Raw genomic sequence first — 25522 nt, 5'->3', positions numbered from 1 at the left:
TTAGCCCCTTTGCTGAAGTTGTTTATCAGCTGTAGGAGTTCTCAGGTGGAGTTTTTTGGGTCTCTTAATTATACTATTATATCATCTGCAAATAGTGATAGTTTGACTTCTTCCTTTCCAATTTGTATCCCTTTGACCTCCTTATGTCGTCTAATTGCTTTAGCTAGTACCTCAAGTACAATATTGAAAAGATATGGAGAGAGGGAGCTGCCTTGTCTAGTCCCTGATTTTAGTGGGATTGCTTCAAGTTTCTCTCCATTTAGTTTGATGTTGGCTACTCTTTTGCTGTATATTGCTTTTACTGTGTTTGGTTATGGGCCTTGAATTCCTGTTCTTTCCAAGACTTTTAGCATGAAAGGATGCTGAATTTTGTCAAATGCTTTTTCAGTATCCAATGAAATGACCATGTGGTTTTTTTTCTTTGAGTTTATGTAGTTGATTGCATTGATGGATTTCCGTATATTGAAGCATCCCTGCATCCCTGAGATGAAGCCTACTTGATCATGGTAAATGATCGTTTTGATGTGTTCTTGGATTCGGTTGGCAAGAATTTTATTGAGTATTTTTGCACCGATGTTCATAAGGGAAATTGGTCTGAAGTTCTCTTTCTTTGTTGGATCTTTGTGTGGTTTTGGTATCAGCGTAATTGTGGCTTCGTAGAATGAGTTGGGTAGTGTTCCTTCTGTTTCTATTTTGTGGAATAGTTTGAAGAGTATTGGTGTTAGGTCTTCTTTGAAGGTCTGATAGAATTCTGCGCTGAAACCATCTGGTCCTGTGCTTCTGTCCAGGTATTTCTGTTCTGGTCCAGTCTGTTTGGTGTTCTGTAGGCTTCTTGTTTATTCATTGGCATCTCTCTTTCTTTAGTTTATGGAAGTTTTCTTCCATAATTTTGTTGAAGATATTTGCTGGCTCTTTAAGTTGTAAATCTTCACTCTCATTTATACTTATAATCCTTAGGTTTGGTCTTCTCATTGTGTCTTGGATTTCCTGGATGTTTTGGATTACAAGCTTTTTGCATTTTGCATTTTCTTTGACTGTTGAGTCTATGGTGTCTATGGTATTTTCTGTATCTGAGATTCTTTCTTCCATCTCTTGTATTCTGTTGTTGATATTTGCATCTATGGCTCTTGATTTCTTCCCAAGGTTTTCTATTTCCAAAATTGTCTCCCTTTGTGATTTCTTAGTTGTTTCTACTTCTGTTTTTAGATCCTAGATGGTTTTTCTCATTTCCTTCTTTTGTTTGTTTGTATTTTCCTGTAATTCTTTAAGAGATTTTTGTGTTTCTTCTTTCATGCCTTCTGCCTGTTGACTCAATTTCTCCTGCATTTCTTTAAGTGATTTTTGAGTTTCCTCTTTATTGGCTTCTATCAGTTGACCCATATTCTTCTGAATTTCTTTGAGTGACTTTTGTGTTTCCATTGTAAGGGCTTTTAACTTATTCATGTTCCCCTGTATTTCTTTTTTCTTTCTTTTTTTTTTTTATATTTAGTGCGGCTGCAGTTTTCTCTACATTATTTTCTTTCTTTTTTATTGATATATTTATTTACATTTCAAATGATTTCCCCTTTCTGGACCCCCACTCCCCGAAATAAGAGATTTGTTTATGTCCTTTTTGTGTTCCTCTAGCAGGATCATGACCATTGATTTTAAATCCAAATCTTGTTTTTCTGGTGTGTTGGGGTATCCAGGACTTGCTGTTGTTGGAGAATTGAGTTCAGATGCTGCCATATTACCTTGATTTCTGTTAGTAACGTTCCTACATTCACCTTTTGCCATCTTATTATCTCTGGTGTTAGTTGGTCTTGTTGTCACTGGCTGGTGTTTGAACCTCCTGTGAGCCTGTAAGGCTATTTCAGCACCTCCGAATGACTGGGTTTCCGCTGGCACAGATTGCTGATGTGCTGCCCTCCTCTTGGGTGCCCTTGGAGCCCTAGTGTGTCCTGTCCCAAGTTGTCTCTGTGAACCTGGTGCTGCCCATCTTCTCCTTCAGGAAGTGATGATGGCGGATGCTGAGGGGACCTTTTCCAAGTACTGATCCCTCTGCAGGGCAAAAGATCCCCCAACCGGGTTGGTGCACAAACACCCACCAAGTTGCCCAGGCCCTGAGTTGGATCCAGGAATTTCTTTTTCTTTCCTCTATCCTTTTTTCTCTCCAGTCTAGTGTTAGAAAAGGAGGGAGAAGAGATGAAAAGAAAAAGGTAGGATATAAAAATAATAGGATAAAGGGTAGATTATTGAATCTACTATTAAACCAAAGAACATCAACAAGCCAAATATTGTTGCATTGGTACATATCTTTGTACATTGATACAAAATTAAGGGTGTATTTGATTACATTGGTATAGATCTTTGCATAATGATACAAATTTAAGGTTATATTTTATTACAACATATTGTATATATCTGTTTCAATTCTTTTAAGGTATTGGATCTAGGCAATTTATTTCAAAATGCAATATGAAGTTCTAGTTCTTGATAGTTGCTATTACAAACTGTTTAGGGTATTTAAGAAATGCAAGTTAATAGTAAATCAACCAAACTCATAGTTATGTTAGATACTAGTCTAGTTAATTACAATAAGATGTTTCTAATTACAGATAGTAAATAGCTAAAAACAAACAATGTTTACCTGTTCAGATACACTATAGACACTCTTGAAAAACCTTAGAGATCCACAGAATATGTCACCTAAAAATGTTTCATTATTAGCCCCTATCCCCTTTTCCAGTAAGACATATCTGTTCTTGGCAGCACTCATTCTACTTTAAGGAAGATGTGAACATTTAAGAACCTCCATATGGTGTTTGCTTCCAAAATGGCAAGTTAGCCACGGGACAAAAACTGCTCTTGCTTCAGCTTCTGACAATATGTTGTCCAAACTGGACAAATGAGATGCAGGGAAGTTGACTGCCAAACTTTGCCAAGTCAGGGTAAGTAGTCCTTCATAGAAATGTCTGACAGGTATTCTGTGCCAGAAGGCTGAATATGGATGCTCCAATGACACAGAGAAATTTTGAGAGACTGTTCAGTTATCCAGCTTTCTCTGTCATTTTTATTTTTTTGGAAGTTGCCTGTAGTTTCTGCATACTCAGCTAATATTTATTCCTTCTCAGATCTCTGATGGGGTTAAAGACTAGATACTTATAGTCTCACAGTTAAGCTTAAGTTGTTAACTATTTATGAAAATACTTTAGAAGTAACAAAATACCAAAAATAACAGGAAGCAACAATTACTTCTTCTTAATATCTCTCAATATCAATGGACTCAACTCTCCAATAAAAACACATAGACTAACAGACTGGATACATAAACAGGATCCAACCAACAGGACCCTGTTATACCACTCCTGGGCATATATCCAGAGGATTCCTCGGCATGCAATAAGGACACATTCTTTACTATGTTCATAGCAGCCTTATTTATAATAGCCAGAAGCTGGAAAGAATGCAGATGTCCCTCAATGGAGGAATGGATACAGAAAATGTGGTATATATATACAATGGAATACTATTCAGCAATTAAAACCAATGAATCCATGAAATTCTTAGGCAAATGGTTGGAACTGGAAAATATCATCCTAAGTGAGGTAACCAAGTCACAAAAGAACACTCATGGAATGCAGTTACTGATAAGTGGATATTAGCCCAGAAGCTCTGAATACCCAACACAAAATTCACATATCAAATGATTCCCAAGAAGAAGGAAAGAGAGGGCCCTGGTCCTGAAAAAGCTTGATGCAGCAATGTAGGGGATTACCAGGACAGAGAAGTGGGAGGGGGTTGATTGGGGAATGGGCAGAAGGAAGAGGGCTTATGGCACGTATGGGGAGGGAGGAACCGGGAAAGAGGAAATCATTTGGAATGTAAACAAAGAATATAGAAAAAAAAATCAACAAACCAGAAAAAAATGGGGTACAGAGCTAAAGAAAGAATTCTCCACTGAGGAATACCGGATGGCTGTGAAACACCTAAAGAAATGTTCAACATCCTTAATCATCAGGGAATGAGAATCAAAATGACCCTGAGATTCAACCTCACACCAGCCAGAATGGCCAAGACTAAAAGCTCAAGGGACAGCAGATACTGGAGACGATGTGGTGGGATTGCCAGCTGGTAAAACCACTCTGGAAATCAGTTTGTCAGTTCCTCAAAACATTGGGCATAATACTACTGGAGGACCCTGCTATATCTCTCCTGGGCATTTACCCAGAAGATGTTCCAATATTTAACAAGACACATGCTCCACTATGTTCATAGCAGCCTTATTTATGATAACCAGAAGCTGGAAAGAACTCAGATGCCCCTCAACAGAGGAAAGGACATAGAAATTGTTGTGCATTTATACAATGGAGTATTACTCAGCTATTAAAAACAACGGATCCATGAAATTGTTTTTCAACAATTAGGCAAATGGATGGAGCTAGAAACTATCATTCTTAGTGAGGTAACCCAATCACAAAAGAACTCACACAAAGAACACACACGGTATGCAATTGCTGATAAGTGGATAGTAGCCCAAAAGCTCAGAATACCCAAGATACAATTCACAGACCACATGAAGCTCAAGAAGAAGGAAGACCAAAGTGTGGATACTTTGATCCTTATCGGAAGGTGGATCAAAATACCCATGTCTTATAGCCAACCAATAGACTGAGCATAGGCTCCCCAATGGAGCAGCTAGAGAAAGGACACAAGGAGTTAAAGAATAACAATAATATGTACCCCCACAGGAGGAACAGTAATATGTATCAACCGGTACCCCCAGAGCTCACAGGGACTAAACCACCAACCAAAGAGTACACATGGAGGGACCCATGGCTCAAGCTACTTATGTAGCAGAGGATGGCCTTGTCAGACATCAATGAGAGGAGAGGTCATTGGTTCTGTGAAGGCTTGATGCCCTAGAGTAGGGGAATGCCAGTCAGGAAAGTGTTGGGGGGTAGTGAGCAGGGGAAGGGAGGATGGGCTTTTCAGAGGGGTACTGTAGAAAGGGGACACCATTTGAAATGTAAATAAGGCAAATATCTAATAAAAATAAAGAGAAAATACAGTAGGAGTTATAAGTTATTTGACAGATCTTTCTATAAAAAATTAATGCTCACATCAAACATAAAGAAAAGTCTTGTAAATTTTGCTAACAGCCCTACCTGTTTGCTCTGAATCCATCATCACATTTATGCCAAAGACATACTCCATGGGCTGCTCCTCACCAATAATTATGTAAGTTATACAGGACAATATGGACAACAAAACAAGGGTAGTATCACTACATACAGAACCTTCTGAGTGGTGATGTAACCTCCTAGATTCTCCACTGGCCTGTCTCTAATCTTAGAATTTTGCTGTAGCCTCAGTATTTTCATACCCAGATCTCTTTCTTTCTCTCCTTCAGAGAACTCAGGCCAAAATGGCATTCTCAAGGTTATCCTGTCTCCATTAGTGCATTCTCTTTATTCTTAACAGACACTCCATATCCAGCATATTTCTTACGTTTCTATCCCCATCTTGGTGTTTGATTCTCAGAGAATCTAAACTAACACACATTGGTACTAGATATCTACTGTCTGCAGTTTCACAGACTTTGAGTAAATTTAAATTTTGGACTATAGGAAAAACTCCACTGGTATATATGCTGTAGGTGCAAATATTTTGCAATATTCAACACAATGAAAGACTTAAAACTGAACATTGTTGTTGACAATCATTGTTGTCATCATCATCATTGTCTGTGTATGTGTGTAGGCTTAAAGCAACACAACATTTGAAAACAAATTATTTTGGTTTTGATTCCTTAGAGATTTTCCCAGCTTTGTAACTTACCCTGCTTGAATAAATAGAAACGGCTCAACACTACAAAAGAATCTGTTTGACGCCATGAGGCCAGCATTACGATTCAAAGATTTATTTCTTTTCTTTACTAACAATGGTCTTGAAAGCATTCCTTCATCTTCCCGCATGTGGAAATGCAAAACTATTTGATTAGGTCAACAACAAAGCCCTGTCATTCCTATTTTGCAACTGATGAGTCCAAGGCCAGGAAAGAAGACTTTTTCTGGCCCAAGTCAATCCAGCTAGGAAACAACAGAATCAAAAATGGGTAGAAATATTAGTGATTGTGTAGTCTTTGTTCTTTTCTTCTGTTTAGAACCACATCTGATAATCTTTATGGCATTTCCAATAATTAATTTTATGGATCTATACACTTGGAATTAAAAAATAACACTTTGTCTAAACCCATATTTTAACTGTGCCTAGATATTTCCTATTAGTGACTGGAATCACCTTATTGGACAATCTTAGTTTATTTTTCATTGGCTGCTTTACTGAGCCTCATCAAATGTATTTGCTTTGCAGAGCTACAGTGGATTAATCCTGAATAAGTAATTTGAAAATGTTTTTATTCATTTCTATGGAAACCATCTATTTGGATTTTCAAATATCAAGATCATGGAGATTTGTTGCAGTCCAATAGCAATCTTAGTTACAGCAGTGTCGGCTTACATATTAAGGGCACAGTTTTGCTTGGGCGACCCTTCAGAAATCTGTAATTGGTGTGGAACACTGACACTCAGAGAAAGAGTGAGGCTGTGCAGATTCACAGAGCCTTGGTAAAACGGGCCCCTTGGAGCTTATTAGCACTATCTGCTTCTGCATTAACCTCTCATTGCCCACTTAATTCCTTCCATCTGCCTCTGCTGGCACTGAAAGGGTGAACCTTGAATAAAGGTCTAATAGACAGCCCAGCTAATGTGCCTCTTGACCTTTTCCCTGTGAACAAGCAAGGGAGAAATCACAATTCCTTTCCTAAAGTCAAACCCTCATCTTTTCATTCTTCTAGGTTTGTGTCACCCTCGCTCTGTCTGAGTTCTGGATGTGTTTGGAGGGTGGACACTGGGTGCTATGCAATCTGTACATCCTGGGTGCTTTGGCCATGTTTGAACAATAATGTACTATTAAAAAAAGCACCGTGAAAATGGTCTAAAAGGCCACACACACACACACACACACACACACACACACGCATATGCATATACACATGTACACACATGCATACACACATACATATATGCATACACACAGAGACACACACATACACACACACATATACACACACATACATATCCATGCACACACATGTACACATATGTTCCATCTTTGTTCCTACATTTCTTTTAGACAGGACAAATTTGTCCAGTCAAAAGTTTTGTGGGTGACTTACTGTCCTTATCCCTACACTGCAGGTCCTGCCTGGCTACAGGAGGTGACCTCTTCATGTTCCATGTCCCTATTTTTAGGCATCTTGGCTAAGGTCACTCGCATTAACTCCTGGACTCTGGGACTTCCTAGAGATTATTCCCAACCCTCCACCTCTATCAGGTACAGATTTCCATACATTCTCTTGGCCCTCTGGACCTCTCTTCTGTCTCTCCCTAAACCTGATCCTGCCCTCCTCATTCCCCTTCCTCTCCCCCCTCTGACCCATTTCCCTCTCTCCCTCTGCCTCCTTATGAATATTTTGTTCATAATGAGATTTAAGCATCCTTACATGGGCCTTCCTCCTTGCTTAACTTCTTTGGGTCTGTGGGTATTGTCATTGGTATTCTGTACTTTATGGCTAATATCTATTTATTGTGTGGGGCTCAATGTATGCTTTGAGCTTTAGTAGGGTTTAGTAGGTTTATAAGTGTGGGTGTTCTTGCATTTGGGGTATAGATGCTCAGAATTGAGACTTCACCTTGGTGGATTTTTCCTTTGGTGAGTATGAAGTGTCCTTATTCATCCCTTTTGATAAGTTTCGGTTCAAAATATATTTTATTAGATATTAGAATGCTACTCCAGCTTGTTTCTTGGGCCCAGTTGCTTGGAAAACTGTTTTCCTGCCCTTTACTCTGAGATAGTGTCTACTTTTGTTGCTGAGATGACTTTACATATCTGTCTGTTAATCTGTGTCTTTTTATTGGTGAATTGAGTCCATTTATGTAGAGAGATATTAATGACCAATGATTGTTAGTTCCTGTTATTTTGATGTTGGAGGTGGTACTGTGGGTATGACTCTCTTCTTTTGAGTTTGCTCTTTCTGGCTTTTTGAATTCAGACATTTTAGTTGTTGATGCATTTTAAGCATCATGAAAACCACATAATTATAGATCCCAAACTCAGTCTTGGTCATATGTGCAGTGTCTCTTCCTTTGCCCTTCACTCTTTCCTCTGTGATCATGGTTTGTGTGAAATTCTCCTTTGCTGTTCATTTGAGTGTAGAGCAGCTGTTAATGGAGCCTCTTAGGTTTTGCTTCTCTGTCTTTTGTTTTTACTTAGAATAGATTTTCCCCAGATATAGAATTCTTCTCTGTCTCTGTTTCTGTCTCTCTCTCCCCCTCTCCCTCTCTCTCTCTCCTCTCTTCTCGTCTCTTTTTTGCACTTTTATATTATTATCTGGATATGTCTGGATTTCATTATTTCCTTCAAGAACAATGTTGAAAGCCACATTGTTTTTCCTTTGACAATACTGTGATTTTCCTCCTTTTCTATTTTAAAGGCTCATTTCTCCTGTTTTCAGGAATTTAACTACTTTTAACACGTTGCTTTATAGGACAGTGCTAGGTGGCTTTGTCTGTATCCTGCCTGGACTTCTTTCATCAGTCTTGACTTCCTTTATTAGCGTTGGTAAACCCTGGCCCTTTGAAGAATCCCTCTTTGCTATTATTTCTTGGCATTTGGCGTGGGCTAAGAGTGGAATACTGCTTCCCTATTTCCTCTCTTCTCTTTAAAAATACAGTGATTCATTTTGAGCAGATTTCATAAGTCTCCTTCACTTTAATACACATACTTATTCATTCTTCTCTCTGTACATCTTTCTTTTTTTTGTCTTTTTTCCAGCTTTATAGCTCTCTGCTGGATCTAATTTGTCATTGATATTGTCAATGAGTGCTAATCTTGGCTGTCAACTTGACATGATGTAGATGCATTCAGCAGACATACTTCTGGGCATTCCTTTGAGGCTTTTTCTAGATTAGATTACTCAAAGCATGAGAACTCACCCTGAGTATGGATGGCACCATTCAGAGGGCTGAAGTCCCAGACTGAAGACAAAAGAGAAAGTAAGCTAAGCACCAACATTGTTTTTATTTTCTGCTTCCTACCTGTGATTGCCATGTGGCCAGATGTGTCAATCTCCTTCACAACTTTCCTACCTCAGACTCTAAGTTCAGATCAACCTTCTTCCAAGCACTCGCTTTTGTCAGGCATTTCAATGCAGCAACAGGGAAAGTGACAAATTCCAGCTCTTAAACTAACAGTTTAAGATGTGACATTTCTAGTTGTAGAACTCTAATTGTCTTAAAAAGCAGATACTAATGCTATAGCACAATTATACATTATGTTATTTTGCTAACTTTTCAAGTATTTCACGAATGCATTTATCATACGTATCTACTTCTTTACTTCAAAGTCCATATTAGAAGTATTTTTCTATTGCCTATTTTATTCTGTTAGCTCTAAATCATGAAATTAATTTTTCTAAATTTCAATACATTTTGGCTGGATGTGATGCTTTGGCATTTTCTATTTTAACTTCCACTTGTGCAGGTCGAGTGAAGAAGCAAGCACCTGACCTCTGGTGTTATCAAGGGCTGAGTCTGGTCGGTCCACTCAGCCTGTGTTTCTATTGAGCCTATCCTGAGGGCAAGTTCTTGGGCTTTTGATCGAGCTTGACCCTTATCTCCTCAGCATTCAAATTGACTTGATTTTTCCCTTCAGAAATATTTAAAACCATCTTTTATTTCCCCTACTCATGGGGTTTTAAACTATACTCATTTTTGTTTGTTTGTTTGGTCGGTTGGTTAGTTGGTTGGTTGGTTTCGCTTAAACCTCATACTTGACAAGCAAGTGCTGGGCCACTGAGCAGTATCTCCAGTCCCAGATTCACAAGTCTCAAAGCACTGAGCAGCTGCGTTTATCTAGACTGTATCTGACACTATAGTTTTCTCTCCTCTGCTTTCCGGAAGTTTTTGGTTTAGGTTTCCATCTTCTTGTGGAACTCTGTAGCCCCAAGCTCCAGATTTCTTTTGAGAAGATTGGCTGCATGGTCAGGGTCCACTAAGATTGGATTCTATCACTCTATTTCTCTGTGACAACTACCAGGTTTCTGCTTTCCTGTCTGTGTATCATAGTCTTTGTCTTGAAACAAGATTGACCAACTTGGGAACCGAATAAGAAAACAACCTTAGAGATTTAAGCTTTAGCTCACATTGGAATGTTGTACTTAAAAAATTTTTAATAAACTTAATTCTAATTTATTCTGATAATTCCCTAGCAAGGCCTTGCAATATTTGGCCTGCTGTGGGCCACATGATTTCATGCTCCTGGCCTTCATGATTTCTTCACTAATTAGGCTGCCATTCAACATTCTAACCTGGAGTTGATTGTAGTAACACACACACACACACACACACACACACAGAGAGAGAGAGAGAGAGAGAGAGAGAGAGAGAGAGAGAGAGAGAGAGAGAGAGGGAGAAGAGAGATGTGTGTATTACATATATGTGTATATATGTGTAAACTATATATGTATATAATATATGTATAAAACAGATATATTATCATCAACATATTCTAGAAGTATATTCTAGAAGTTACATGAATGGCACAGATAGTAAGTAGTCTAATGATTTCAGAAGATGCCCATCGCAGGGGTGGTCTAGCCAGAGGACTGGCTTCAATCTTGTTTTTGGACTTCATGTAGTTCATTTATCCCCCAGGGAATTTTGACTTTAATGTCTTTTCTTTCTTTCCTGTGTGTTAGATTAATATGGCCATTCACACTGAAAGAGACATGGATTAATTTAATAAGGCATCTCACTTCAGATGGCTTTAATAGTCTGAGTAGCTTTTAAGGAAAACTTGTAAGACAAGTAAAGAATTTCCTGTGAACTGTATGAATACCATCTGGCTTCAAGTGGGGTCTTGGTCTAATTCCATTCACAAGGAAAGAATAGCTTACCACAGCAATTCTGGAAAGGCCTGGAGTCGGGGGAAGGGTGTTAGCAGGCCTCACCAGAAATGCTAAATGAGGAAAGAGTCAGAGATGAGCTGAATGAATCATGTCACTGGAGAAACAGAGCTTGTGCCTCTTTCAAGCATATTGCTGTCACAGTCCTAGTAACTGGTAGGAGTAAACTTGTGGGAATCACAGAGAACCTGCCAGAACACTGTGACATGACCACGTCTTTCAGAATTTGCTAGTCTCCATTCACATAGTACAATAGGAAACTGTTAAAAAAAATCACAGTACATACCATCTCATGACAAGGAGTTATGTGGCAAAACACCAAAAATTTAGTCCATAAAATTGCATGTTCACAGCTCCTTTAGAGGTTTGCATGGTATCTTCTGCTGCTATAAAAGCTAGCCCTTGGGGAGGAGGCTTTCAGGTTCTATCTGGCTCAGGTCCCCTGGGTTGTTGTTTAGAAAGACATGGTGTCTTCTGCAATAAGACTTATTTCCCTCCTCTGGGTGGGAACAGCAATGGCCTGCAGTGGTTTGGGAGTCTCCATGAAAACTCTGGACAACAACTCAAAACAACTCTCATCCTGTTGTTAGGGTCCATGCATAACAACCGTGACCAGCATGGCAGGTAACAGTAAGAGTGCAGTAGCAGCAAGCATCCCTTGGTGGTGGCCAATACCTCTCTAGTTGGACTTGAGGCCCAGTCAACATGATGGCACTATACTCGGTACTGGAAATCTAGCCAACTGCTCAGGAATAGTGAAGTTCTGGATTCTAGAAGAGAACCTACAGTGTAATTATTAACTACGTTATAAATATTTATTCTTAACCTAGGTTTATTCTTAAACCTACAAATAAGTGTAGTTTTACCCCTTACCAAAGAAACTTCTTTTTGTAACAGATGTGGGCCATTTCAGAAAACCGCAACACATCAAAATGCAGATAATGAGAGACTGTGTAGAACTTGGTTGAAAGTGATAGACTTACAGCACAACTCCTGCACCTAAGGCTCAGGGATCATTGGAGAAGAGGGAGCAGAAAGATTGTAAGAGCTGTGAAATCGATTGTGTCTCCTAGAAAGGTCATAGATGTTATACCTATTGTCTTAGTTTGGGATTTATTGCTGTGATTACAGCAACTCTTATAAAGGAAGTTCACTTTTTATAAATTAATTAGTGCTGGTTTATAGTTCAGAGGTTTAGTTTATTATCATGGCAGAAGCATGGTGGAAGGCAGGAAGACATGGTGCTGGACAGGCAGCTGAGAGTTTTACATCTGGATGCACAGGCAGCAGGAAGAGACAGTGAGCCACTGGCCCTGGCTTGAGCTTCTGAGACTTCAAAGCTCACCCCTCTCCATCACCCCAGTGCCATTTCCTCCAACAAAGCCAAATCTACTTCAAAAAAAGCCACACTTCTTAGTAGTGCCACTCCCTATGAACATGTGGGGTCCGTTTTCTTCAAACCACCACACCTATGAAGTCTGAGCAACATGGCTGTCTGGGCAAGACCTGAACAAGGATAATGGACACACTAATGGGGCCTCAACTCTAAAAACAGAACTGTAAGCAACTGTTCTTGAGAACAGTTGGGAAGTGTTGAGAGTGGGAGTGGGAGTGGGAGTGGGAGTGGGAGTGGGAGTGGGAATGGGAGTGGGAGACGTCGTCTTCAGTGAAAATCCACCCAGCTTCTTATTCAACACCAATTCTTCAGCCCTGAGATTATCTACATATAGGTAACATAGGAACTGAGCAGGATGTATTTATTATTTAGTAATATATGTTGATGCACATGTATATATGAGATATGTAATAATAATTAAAGCAAAAGAGACCATGATTCAGAGAAAGAGAGCAAAAGAGTTTCAGCAGAGGAGTTTGAGGGAGGAAAGGAAAGGAGGCAATGATGTAATTATAATCTGGAAAAATGGAATTCATATTAAAAGTATATATTTAGTTGTTGTAAACTGTATAAACAAATAAATAAAAAAGGCTGGAGAGAGCTCAGACTCCAAAAGATAGGAGCTATTTTGGATGGTGCATTAAAGGTAATTACATTTCTTCCCATTGTTCTTGTCCACATTTACACAATTAAAGTGTATTAATAATTAATAATTAATTTATAATCAATAAATTAATTAATAATTAATTTATAATTAATAAAAAAATTAATAATTAATTAATTAATTAATAAATTAATTAATTAATAAATTAATAAAATTTTAATTATTTAATTAATAAATAATTAAAAATATTAATAAATAAAAGATTCCATTTTTATTTAGCAAATATCTTGTGGTTCAGTGTTACACTTCATCACTAAATTCAAAGAACCTCAAGTCTAGTATAAGGGTCAGATTATTAGACCTTGCAAATAGCATAGGTTAGATAGAGAAAGCCAGAGAAGCCTTTGGTTCAAAGATAGTATGAACTTTATTCCTGTGTGTGTTGTGATCACAAAGGCTGATTGAAAATAGTAGTTTGAACTTGACCTTGAAGGCCAGGCTTTTTATAGATCATATTGGACCTGAAATGATCTTCTTTGTGGAGAAAATTCACAAGTAAGGGAAAATGTGGAGAAACATAGCTGTATTTTTGGAACAGACAAAATTCATGTTGCTCAATGAACTTAGAAGATAAAAAAAAAAAAGGCATCATGATAGTGAGGCTGAGGGGCAGACAGGAAGGTGTCTGGTATGTTAGGCTCAAAGATGTGCTAGGTCCCTGCATTGGGTAGTTGGTGCATGCATTTTACAAGGTAATTTACATCTGCTTCTTGTATCTCTGTTCAGAAACAGATTATTACTTTTATTAGAAGACTGTGACTATGAGTAAGAAAACTTAACCTCCCAAGGTCACAAAGCCAGTCTCCTCTCTGCCCTGTTATCCTTCTCAGCTTTTCACTCATACCACTAATGCCCTTGCCAAGTATATCCTAAGTGTCTCCTTTACTCAACAGCACATGTTATGTATGTGGGGAAAAATGACAGTCCTCATTAAATTCCATGGTAATGAAAAGACTGGATGAAAACACTTCTTACAGGAAACTGGGCCTGGCAATGGGAGAATGACCTTTAAGTCTTGACATGTGTCCAAACTTTGCTCCTGATCAGGTGCTTAACCTTATGGTGATGTGGGGGTGTAAGTGTCCTCACTTATGCACGAGATGACAGGACGAAAAGGCTTTTTTTTTTTTGCCAGATATTGTCACAGATATTAGACTTCTTAACCTCTAGATCTATGAGATACTGGATTATTTGTCTTGCTGCTGTGATAAAATAAGTGATAAGTCGACTTCAGGAAAGAAGGGTTATGTTGGGTCATGGTTTCAGTGCACATAGCCCATCATGATGGGAACGGCATTGGGAGGTTCTAATATATTAATTATATTATATTCATAGTCAGTAAATAGAGGGACGTGGATGCTGGTGCTCCTCTGACCTTCTCCTTCTCTTCATTTCTATTCAGTCTTGGGCCCGGTCAATGGGATTGTGTCACTTACATGTGAAGTAGATCTTTCCTCAGCTAAAGCTCTCTGGAAACACATTTCACTTTAGCTGTAGGTGTGGCTTCCCTCTGTCTCAGCCACACACCCTTTAATCAGCATGCTCAACTTCTTTGTTAGACTTCCTTTGCTGTAAAGGAAGATCGACTACTTTGCATTTATAAAATTGACTTAATTAAATATGTGCGTCCATTATTCTGTAGGAAGCATGCAGCTGTTTTTAATACATATCCACATATATGGTTGTTTGCTAAGGTGTCTATTAAAATGCCCATAAACATTTAGTTATTCTGTTTTGAGTAAATTCTGTCTTATTGTAACACACTTGTGATACAAAACTTAACTTCACTCACACAATTTTCAGTTCATAAAAGGTTTTGAGAAGTATTTTGTAATTTTTCACATTCTCTATAATATATGCTTTAACATCCCATGAGGAACTAAAAAGTAGACCATAAGGCATATATGTAGAATACAAATATTTAGTCATCTATATATTATAAACCTTGAAACAATCCAATCTATATATGTTTTATAAGGAGGTGTATGAGAGACAGTTGAATTTATACATAAAGTTTTATTTAAACTTTTCCCCTTCCAAGCAAGCTTCATTTACATTCTAGTCCTATACAAAATTTACATCCTTTGTGATTTTTATTCACTTTTTACTCTAGAAGTTTGCATCTCTCTGAAATACAGAAAGCTTTAGAGTTCTCATAAATGCTTTTATTTAATTTGGCTAGTGATAAAAAATAAAGCAAGGAAGAAATCTAAGGAAAAGCCTTGTATAAACAGCGACTTTTGGAAGAAATGGTGACTGCTGAGAATCCGGTTTTGGAAACAGCTCATGCTCTCCAGGATGCTGGTGGGCGTTTCTCTTGTTCTTACTGTCTTTCTTTCTTTCTATATATTCATATGTTTTCAAGAAAAAGGAAGTGAAAGCTGTTGCACTGGTTATGTATATATATTCACATATATACTTTTTACAACGGATCCTTTGGATCTGAACATACAAATAAATACAAAAACAACAAATATTGCACTTTTCTGTAGAAACATCATTGGACCTTGGTGTGCACAGCCACCTTGAGATGCTTGTGAAAGCCTCTCGTGAAGGCATTTGTTCTCACCTGTGACTACCCTACTTGGTGTTTTCAATATCACTTTGTTGAAGGGTTCAACACTTCCGTGATTTAAAAAAAAGTATTTCCATTCTTGTAAGTGCCTAACAATGCTGGTCAAACTCAGATGAGCTTGTCAGTTGAATTCATGTTTCTGTTAATCTTGCTTTTCTGATTGGCCACAAAGAGACCATGTCATGCTTTCCTGATCTTTTTATGTTTTGAGTTCCTAAAAATAAGAATCAGTTGCTCACTTAAGCAAGCCCAGGCATCTCCAGTGATAACAAACAATGGGCTGAGGGGAGGAGGAATGAGAATTGGATATCTAGAGCTTGACAAACAAAGGCAAGGAAGTGTGCAGTCAGGTACTATGAGTTTGTAAGTCCATTTTTTTTTTAAAAAAAATTATTTTAAAAGAGTTGTTTATTTTTATTTTAAGTGTACAGGTATTTTGTTTACAAGTTTGTAAGTGTACCACATGTGTACCTGGTGCAATGGATGCCCTGGATCTGGACTTATGGATGTTGGCAAGTTGCCACTTGGGTGCTCCAAACCGGGGTCCTCCACCTGAGAAGCCAGTGCTCCACTGAGCCATCTCTTTAGCTGGAAGTCATGTGTTTTAAGAATCAGAAAGATAATTGGATTGTACTTGAAAGTTTCCCTTGTGTACATGAATTTCTGAAAGTGATTTGTCAGTTTTTATCATGGATTAAATTTGGAACAAATTGCTGTCCAACAGAATTTCTGTGATATTCCATGATGGAGTTGTTGGTTTTCTATTTTGAGGCAAACTGTCCTTATGGTCACTAGATAAAATGCTATGAGAAATGAGGAAGCAGACGTTTCTGGGAGTTGAAGAGCAACAAGGCGCAATTAGTTTTAATTTTTAGGGAGTATCAAAGACACACAGTTAAGACTCTGACAGAGAACAATTGCCGAAGAGACCAACAGCTTACTTTTCCCAATCACATGGGAGGCTGTAGGGAATAGGAAATACGACTGTGTGGAAACAAAGATGCCTGTCTTCGGTCTTCTGTGGTTTTGCTTTGCTGTGTTACCTATGGAGTTGGTGAAGAAGCCAAGTGTTTACCAATACAGAATCAAGTGAGTTTCTGAAATATAGGGTAACCATTTGTGGCTTGGATTTTGAATCATTCCTGTACAAAATATTCTCCAAATGTCCAAGTCTATCACATGCAGTTAGGAAACAATGCACAATACAGATCTTAGGTCTCTGGGGCCAGGCTTCTGTGGTTTATCTTTCCCTTTGTGGAAGTTCAGCTCCACGTGAGTTTGTATAAAGGCGGAACAAGGTAAAACCAGCCTGATATGGAAGAGTCTGTCACCACAATTGGAGTGTGGTCTGAGTTGCAAACAAGAGTCTCTGCTCAAGACCAGCTCTCTTTCTTCTATAGTCACTTGTAAGTCATTAGAAACCAAAGGTAGATTTGGGCAGTTGTACCATTGGAATGCATGGTTCACAGAGGACAGCCTGTCACCCGTCCCTGCATCCTAGATGTGGCACTATTCCAGGGCTTCCTGCTGTCATTTGTTGTAGGGCACACAGGCTGGTAGAATGACTGTTGCACAAGCTGGGCCTGCCAGGGGTTCAGCCACATCGCCTTCGAGTTCTGTCCACGTTCCCTTTTCAGGACAATAGCAGATGGTAGATGACTTGTAGGCGCCCTGGAACGGCAGAGCAGCGAGTATTTAGGGGAAGATGTTCAGAGCAGAACATTGATGTCACTCTCCACAGCTACAATGGGGAGACCTCTGCTCAGCCTAAGACACTTCAAGTCAACCCAAAAAATCAACTCAGTGGGCTTTCAGCAATTATATTCTGTGGAAATATTTGGAATTGACACTTTGAAATCTTAGGTTTTGTGTATGTGTGTGTGTGTAAGTGAGCATGCTTGCATACACATATTTGTGGAGGACAGAAGACAACCTCTATTGTAGCTCCTCACAAATGCCCCCTTTCTTTCTCAAGACAGAATCTCTTCTAGACTTGGAACTTGCCAAGTAATCTAGTGTCTGCCTCATCTACCTTCTTCATGCTTACACTGAAATTCTAAGCCATCACATCTAGTTGTTTCATTTTTACAAGAGCTCTGGAGATAAAATTGAGGTCTTCAGGCGGGCAAAACAGGACTTGACTGACCAAGCTACTTCTCTGGCCCTTGTGATATATTTGTGATAGCTAGTGATCAAACTCAAATAAATACCTAGTGCTCAGTGGTCACTTTCAAATAATTGTCCTGAAATGGAAATTTTCCAGTAGGTTTAAATTAAAGAAAAATAAAGATAAATTTACATTTCATTTTAAATAGTTGAAGCAAAGTGGATGCTAGATTGTTATACTATTTCTTTGTTTTTATATTTTTTACTTGGGAGAATAGAGCCAAGATAGAAAGGCATTTTAGAGTAGACTAAAAACATCTGATTTACTTATTGTCAAGAGGCCACACAGCAAATGCACAATGGCTTTAATTTTGGTGTTTTTGTGAACTTTAAGGCTAATGCTTGAGTAATATTTTCCTTTCCAAATCCAGTCATAGGAAACAAAATCCCCCCAAAAAACTCATAGTACTTTCTGAAGACAGATTCTTTATGTTTGCTTGGATGCATCTCTACCCTTATAGAGAGCAATTTGCTACAGACAGCAGTCACATGTCTGAAAATCTAGGTTTATCTGTCAACTCTTTTTTGCCTTTATATAACTAACTTTTAAAAGTGTCTCACAACTTACATCATAATGTTGCTTGATGCAAAATAAATAAAACTTATGTTATTAGAACTCCGAGTTGATCTAATAAAACTAACAGTGATAAACAAGGCAATATAAAATTAGGCATCACTGTGAGAGTAATTAAAGAGACTGCTAGGCCTGAGTATCTCCTGATATGTAATCTAAACACCCAGCCCCTTTTTTTCAGATATGTACTTTCTCTCCCTTCCTTCCTTTCTTCTTTCATTCCTTCCTTTATTCCTTCCTTTGTTCCATCCTTCCTTTCTTATTTTACAGAAAAATAGCATAAACACAATAAAAATACAAATTAATAATAGAAAGTTAACACCTAATCAGCTCCTGACTAACATCTATTCTGAAGAACTATTTTAAATGACACTACAGGAGGTTATTAGTCATTCCCACAATGTGGGGTATTCTGGGTGACAGTAAGATTATTTTGTCAACAAGTCAGGAACGTGTCAGAGGTAATGTTTTAGACCATGGAGATCTATGGAACATGATAATCAAATGTTTGTGAGACTTACCAGATATTGATTTGAATGTTCTAACTTGAAAAATATAATTTTTAAAGACAATATGAAAAAATTAAGTTTGGATTGGGCATAAAGCAATTACTGCAACTCTTTGGGTATGATACGTGATAATATGTTTATGTAAGTGAATAACTTTTTAAAAAGATAAATACTGAGACCTTTAAGGTGAAATAGGACATTGTGGATTCGATTCACATTTTTTCAGTCAAACTCAAAAGAAAGGGTCTGTTGAAGGATGCTGTCACTGGGTGATCAGGGAAGGAGAATCCACTGTCCTTTCAATTTTTCTTATGTTGGGAAATTTTCAAAACGGAAGGGAGTTGAAAAGCAAATCTCATGCCCTAATAGAATTCACAGACACTGAGGAATTAATTTCCATGCTTTTCCCATTCTGGTCAGAATTTTTTTCAGACTTTCCTATTCAATTTCTACAGAACCCATGGAAAATCATTTCCTTTGGCTTTGAGTTGGAACCCAGGATCACAAGCACATGGATGTAGGAGCAAGCTGCAGATAGGGTGCCTGCTGTTGGACAGGTGGGGGACTAGCAACCATGTCTACTGCATCCCCATCTGTCCAACATCCCAGTGCTGTGCCACTGCACATAAACCTGACATTCTTAAGGGTGCTTACATCATGATGGAATACTGTGGGAAACAAGCAGAAGCGAGCACACACAGGAGGCAGGGGAGAAACACTAACACGTACCATACTCCAGCTGTAGCCCCCGACTAGATAAATGCTGTCATCAAGCACCGCACAGCCAGGGCCACTCCGACCCTCCAGGATGGGAGTTTGGAGAATATTCCACTGGTCGCCTTTTGGGTCATAACACTCCACAAGCATGACATCAAGGTGGGAGAAACCTAGGTGTGGGCAAGAGAAGGCGGCATGGAGGAAAGAATGACTCACAGTCCATTTGAGGCTACCTCTTTTTAAAACAGTGCTGGAGCTGAGAAGTAACTTTGAAGACAATGCAATTGTGATTTTTAAAGACACAGATGCCATACAGATCTTTCACTCATTTGGTTAGAGTCACACCAAGATACTTTATATTGTTTGTGGCTATTGTGAAGGGTGTCATTTCCCTAATTTCTTTCTCAGCCTGTTTATCCTTTGAGTATAGGAAGGCTACTGATTTGCTTGAGTTAATTTTATTAAAAAAAAACCCACAGATGCACATAATGAAATTGGGAGGTGTTAAAACTTCAAAAAACAAATGAACAAACAACCCACAATAGTCTTTTTGGATGTTTTGGATTAGCTTAAGTGGGTGTCATAAAGTTGATTACACAGGGGTAAACCTTATTAAAATGATTTATTAGACACAACTAGAATGCTTGTGCTTTATAAAGGCAGTATCTGAATATAGATACATGTGCATCAGAGCTCAAATTTTCACAGACTAAAGTTTATTGCTTTTCTTAAATGTTCAGTTCTCTTAAAATAGTTTAATCAATTAAATTCATTGTTCAGAATCTTAGGCCTTTCCTAGAATCTGCCTATGTGTATAAACTACTTCAGTGATTAGTGGAGTATTTTTCAAGGATCAGGGTTTGGATTTGGGGGCTGAAAGTGTGTGTGTGTGTAGGCTAGAGATGAACTTCATATATCATTCTTCAGGTGGGTCATCCTGGGCTATGTAGTAAGAAAGAAGGACAGTAAAGATGTTATTTTGTCCACTTAAATGCATGCTATGGAATTCTAGCTGAAAATATATATGCATCCATTAACTAATACCATAATTCTTCAAACATAGTTGAAAAGACAAATTCAAAGGAATACTTTTCATTCTCGAGAAAGCAGAGAGGTTATTTCAGACCGCTAATTTCTTATACAAAATAAACCATACAAGTGGTGTTACAATAGAACAATATTCCTACTGCAAATTTTATATCTACTTAAAATGAGCATATAGGAAAAATCCTAGATCCTGAGACTCTACAGTGTTGTTTAGGGGCACGCACCCCTTCTCTATGCCTCATTTCATACATACTGTAGATGTTGAGTGCAGGTCTCACAAAAGGATACAGTTATTATCCCTCTTTTATAGACATGCTGTAATTATTGTCTTGAATGGGATGAGACAATATCTAGTTTATTTCAAATTGGGATTCAAACCATAAGCTTCCTTTTTCATTATGCCTTCTGAAATTACACACACACTTACACACATATACACACACACACATACACACACACACTACATATACACATATATATACATACAAATATAGGTATATATGTATACATATATACATTTACATGTATATATGTATGATATATAAATATATGAGAGAGACGGAGACAGAGGGGGGAGTGTCTCAGGTGGCCCAGGCTGGCCTCCAACATGGGATATGCCAAGGATGATCCTTTTATTCTTTTGCCTCCACCTCCTCAGTGCTGGGATTATAGGTGTGCACCATCGTGTCTGTTTCCTTTGATGCTAGGATTTTAGTCCAGGACTTTAAGCATCATAACTAGGCAAGCACCACTAACTGAACTATGTTCTCCACCCTGTAGACTGTTGATGCATGCATGTCCACACTCATGTGTGTGCATTCACATGTTTTCTTACTCAGTGTGTTACTATGCAGTCTTTCTGTCCAGTCATAATCTTGGATATAAAAGTCACTCAGACATTTAATGTCTTATGAAAATGAAATGAGAAAAAAAATCATACTTTATTTCAAAAGCCAAGTGACTAATCTAAAACATTGAGGTGAGGGAATGGAGTATGCAGTGACATGGAAAGGAGCACACACACACACACACACACACACACACACACACACACACACACGAGCTGTGGAGGCCGGAGAGGGAATCCTCTCCAGGTGGAGGCGTGGAGCTGCACGGCACGCACACACTAGGGCATCAACTTTCCTGGGTGAACACAAACTCCAATTATAGACGTTTACGTTGGCTCGTGTGATTTTTATTACATTTATGGGTAAATATGAATTAGAAACCCTTTCCACTTCTGCCCTTCCTCGAGGCTGCTGTTGGGGTAGGAAGGTGAACACGTTGGCTTTTACCTGTCAGCACAGCCTATTTCTGGTGTGATTTTGGAGTTTAGCAGGCAGTGATTTTAGAATTTTTCCTAAGTGCTGAATTGAGTAGACTTAGGGCCCAGGTGGGTCAGGGAAGCTTAGCATCGTGGCTCTCTTTCCCACCAGATGTGGCGTTTTATCCACACGCAGTTCTATAAAGTTGCAGCTTCAAACATGTCCAGGGAAGGAAAGCAGTCCAACAACAGCTTGACAAATACTGTGCGTTTGTTTTAAGTCCAAAAAAGCAATTCAATTTGAGAATCATAGATTGATTGATACTCAATACTTAAATAATTCTAAATTTAGACCCCCAAGTTTTTGCTTTAAGAAAAAAAAATCCATACTTTAGTTCTGTGAACTTGTGAGCACAGTTCTTTATGATTGCAGCAAAAAACAATTTTCTGGAGGACAATTCATTACTACAACTTTAGAGATAAAGAGTAATTTATTTCACTGGCTTCACTGTTACGACAAATTATGCTTTTTAGTTATTAATGCTCCTGTTTCCCCCTGGACATCATTATTTATTTCTTTAATGTGTATAGTAACTTAAACATAATCCTATCTGCAGAATTAAAACACAGTAAGTGCTTGCTCCAGAGAAGTGTTAATTTACACCCCATGGAGTATATTTGGTCAACATGCTTTTTACATAGTTATCTGTGATTATCTAACAAGAAAACCCTTAGCAAAGATCATGCGATGCAAATGCTACTTGGACATATAAGAACAAAACAAAACAAAAAACAAAGTGAAAACAAATAAACAATCAAACACCTTTCAAATGATTCCCTCCAATAGCGTACAAGCGATCGTTCATCACGGCCAGAGTGTGGATGGCTCGTTTCGTGTTCATGTCCTGTTTGCGGGCCCAGACATCCATGACGGGGTCATAGCAGTACAACCACGGGACGTATTCTCCATTGTGCACACCCCCTGCGAAGGACAGACATCTGGGTCAAATAAGTGCTTTGGACAGCGAACGTCGCAAAGAAAGATGGAAGGATGGCTTGCCTGAAATATATATTTTCCCATTGTGCACTGCTCCTGCGTGGGCTGCCAGCGGCTGCGGCAGAGAGGACACATAGCGCCACTCGTTTGTGTCCAGGTTGTAGCACTCCACACTGGACAGATAACCGGTTTCGTTCCTCCCGCCGATCACGTATAAATGCTTGTCCAAGCGGCATGCATAGAAACTGGCTCTTCTACAATGAAAACAACAGCTCTCAGTAAGGCTCTGGATATCACTTGAAATGCGGTAAGGGGTACCCGATGTGCCTGGGAGAGCGGGCTATCTCTTCAGAGAGGGCTGTGAGCCTTTGACCACTACTCATCTGCCTTCTAAATCCAAACCATCCTATGCACCGCTCTCCCCAGGTATCGCTTTTGCTGTTGAAATGCAAAGAAATGAGAAAGTCAGCCGCAGCTTTAGGTCAGCTCTTTCCTTTTGGCTGTTTAATGCGCTGCTCAAATGTTCATTAATGTTAGGGATGTTTGGTGCTTTCTAAGGATATCATAGTTCAATAAGACAAAGTGAAAAATGAGGTAGATAATGTAACAATAATAAATTATCTTGACATTCACTTTCTTTATGGTCCTTCAAGGGTCATTGTTCCCAATTTATTAGAAAACTGCATCATCAAAATTTCTCTTCAATTATCATTTCTCCCCCTCCTAGTACAACTGCAAATAGAAAAACTTTTGTGAACTTTGTATAGTCTTTTTATATATTTGCCTTCTAACATATATATTTACCTTCTAACACCAAATCCAGGAATTTCATCTAGGGAGCTTTTGCTATTGATTCTAACAAGTCTTCTGAGTGATTTCAGTTCTCTGTCCAAGAGAGGCTGCTGGCAGTATTTGCCTTCTATACTTTCAAAAGTAAAATGTATGCAACTTGTTGAAAGGATAGGTGATCAGAGGCTCTGTTAGTGCATGACAAATACAGAGGAGGACACTCTCAGCCAGCCATTGAACTGAGCACAGTGTCCCCAATGGAGGAGCTAGAGAAAGGACCCAAGGAGCTGAAGGGGTTTGCAGCGCCACAGGAGGGACAACAATATGAGTCACCCGGTACACCCAGTGCTCCCAGGGACTAAACCATCAACCAAAGAGTACACATGGAGTTATCCATGGCTCCAGACGCATAGGCATCAGAGGATGGCCTTGTTGGACATCAAAGGGAAGAGAGGCCTTTGGTCCTGGAAAGGCTAGATGCCACAGTGTAGAGGATTACCTGGACAGGGAAGCAGGAGAGGGTTGATTGGGGAACTTGGGGAGGGGAGATGGCTTATGGGATTTTTGGGGGTGTGGGGAAACCAGGAAAGGGGACAATATTTGAAATGTAAATAAAATATATTTAATAAAAAATTAATAAAAAGAAAGGATAGGTGAACGGTTGTGAGGTAAGCTATGACATAGGAAGGAGATATTGAGCAGTGGATTTAGACTTTCAGTAGAAAAAAATAAAAAGAAGTAATATGAAAACCATGCTTCTGGAAGAACATGGAATACATAGCTAATCTGATGTGAGGAGTAGGAAAGATGAGGGTCTCAGAGGCCTAAGACATTCAGCTACGATGGCCAGACCTATGACAATCAGGATGGCGTCCTTGTGGTCCAGTACTGAATAAATATTTTTAAGACCCTGAAGGACATGATTGACACGGGATTAATTAATAGACAATAACATTGATGATATGATTCTTGTGCAGCATCGATTGCAATATGGAGAGTGCTGGACATTTTTATCATGTCACCTAGATTACGTGCAGTTTTCTAAGTTGTGTGGATGAAGTACTGAAGCATCTGGGAGCAAGTGCACGGCACCTTGATGAACAATGTCTGAATTAAAAACTGAGACTGTCTAGTATGTGTTACTATGTGTGGGTCCTTTGCTGTAACACAGAACCGCATCGGATTGCTCTCCAGAAACTCGGGGACAGTAAGTGCTCTCCCCAGGGTATGTGCATTATGTGCCCACCACTTGTCTCTTTTCAGAACTGTCAGGTTGTCTTTACTTGGATAAAAAGTTTTAAAAAGCTGGCTCCCATGAACTCTTTCTAATAGAGTCCAAGGCCAGGGCCAGAATTAGTGCCCAGGGCCAGAAATGTTTTGGATTTCAGGAATCTTTATATTTAGAAATATTTATATAGAGAAGATGGGGAAGGGACCCAAATCTAAACATAAAATATGTTTCAGGTTCTTTTTTAAGTTTACACATTTACTCTTCATTCCATCTTTAAACAAGTAGTTCTGTGCACAAAACATTCTTCTTTTCTAGTATCCGCCACTGAATCCAATTAGTACTTCCCCTGTGTGCATGAGAAGGGACCATATTCTCGAAAACAGGCCACGCGCCTAAAAAATGTGACAGCTACCAATAGCTCTTTAGCTAGAGATGGGGCTTCTCATCCATGCTACAACTGTAACTGGCTTGATCTGGTTCAGGTCTTGAGGTGATGACTGCAGCGACAGTGAGTCTGCTTGTGCAACAGCTACACCATGTTCAGATGACAGCTTTTCACAATCTTCCAGCAGACCTCCCGTTCCT

General features: G+C 38.9%; 1 protein-coding gene across 1 annotated transcript in view; it reads right to left on the bottom strand.

The window, feature by feature from the left end:
• Positions 1–15102: 15102 nt before the first annotated feature.
• Klhl14 (kelch like family member 14) overlaps positions 15103–25522 on the bottom strand; it is a 106353-nt gene continuing 95933 nt past the window's right edge. The window contains exons 5-8 of the mRNA XM_052155682.1: positions 22981–23171; positions 22744–22902; positions 19622–19779; positions 15103–17314 (exon numbers count right to left, since the gene is read on the bottom strand). Of these exons, the coding sequence (XP_052011642.1) occupies positions 17174–17314; positions 19622–19779; positions 22744–22902; positions 22981–23171 (649 nt within the window). The 3' untranslated portion in view covers positions 15103–17173. The remainder of the gene's footprint in view (positions 17315–19621; positions 19780–22743; positions 22903–22980; positions 23172–25522) is intronic.

The sequence above is a fragment of the Apodemus sylvaticus genome, chromosome 13 (assembly GCF_947179515.1).
Source record: "Apodemus sylvaticus chromosome 13, mApoSyl1.1, whole genome shotgun sequence".
NCBI classification, from domain to species: Eukaryota; Metazoa; Chordata; class Mammalia; order Rodentia; family Muridae; genus Apodemus; species Apodemus sylvaticus.
The sequence above is the reverse complement of the archived record's forward strand: the minus strand, read 5'-3'. Positions and strand labels throughout refer to the sequence as shown.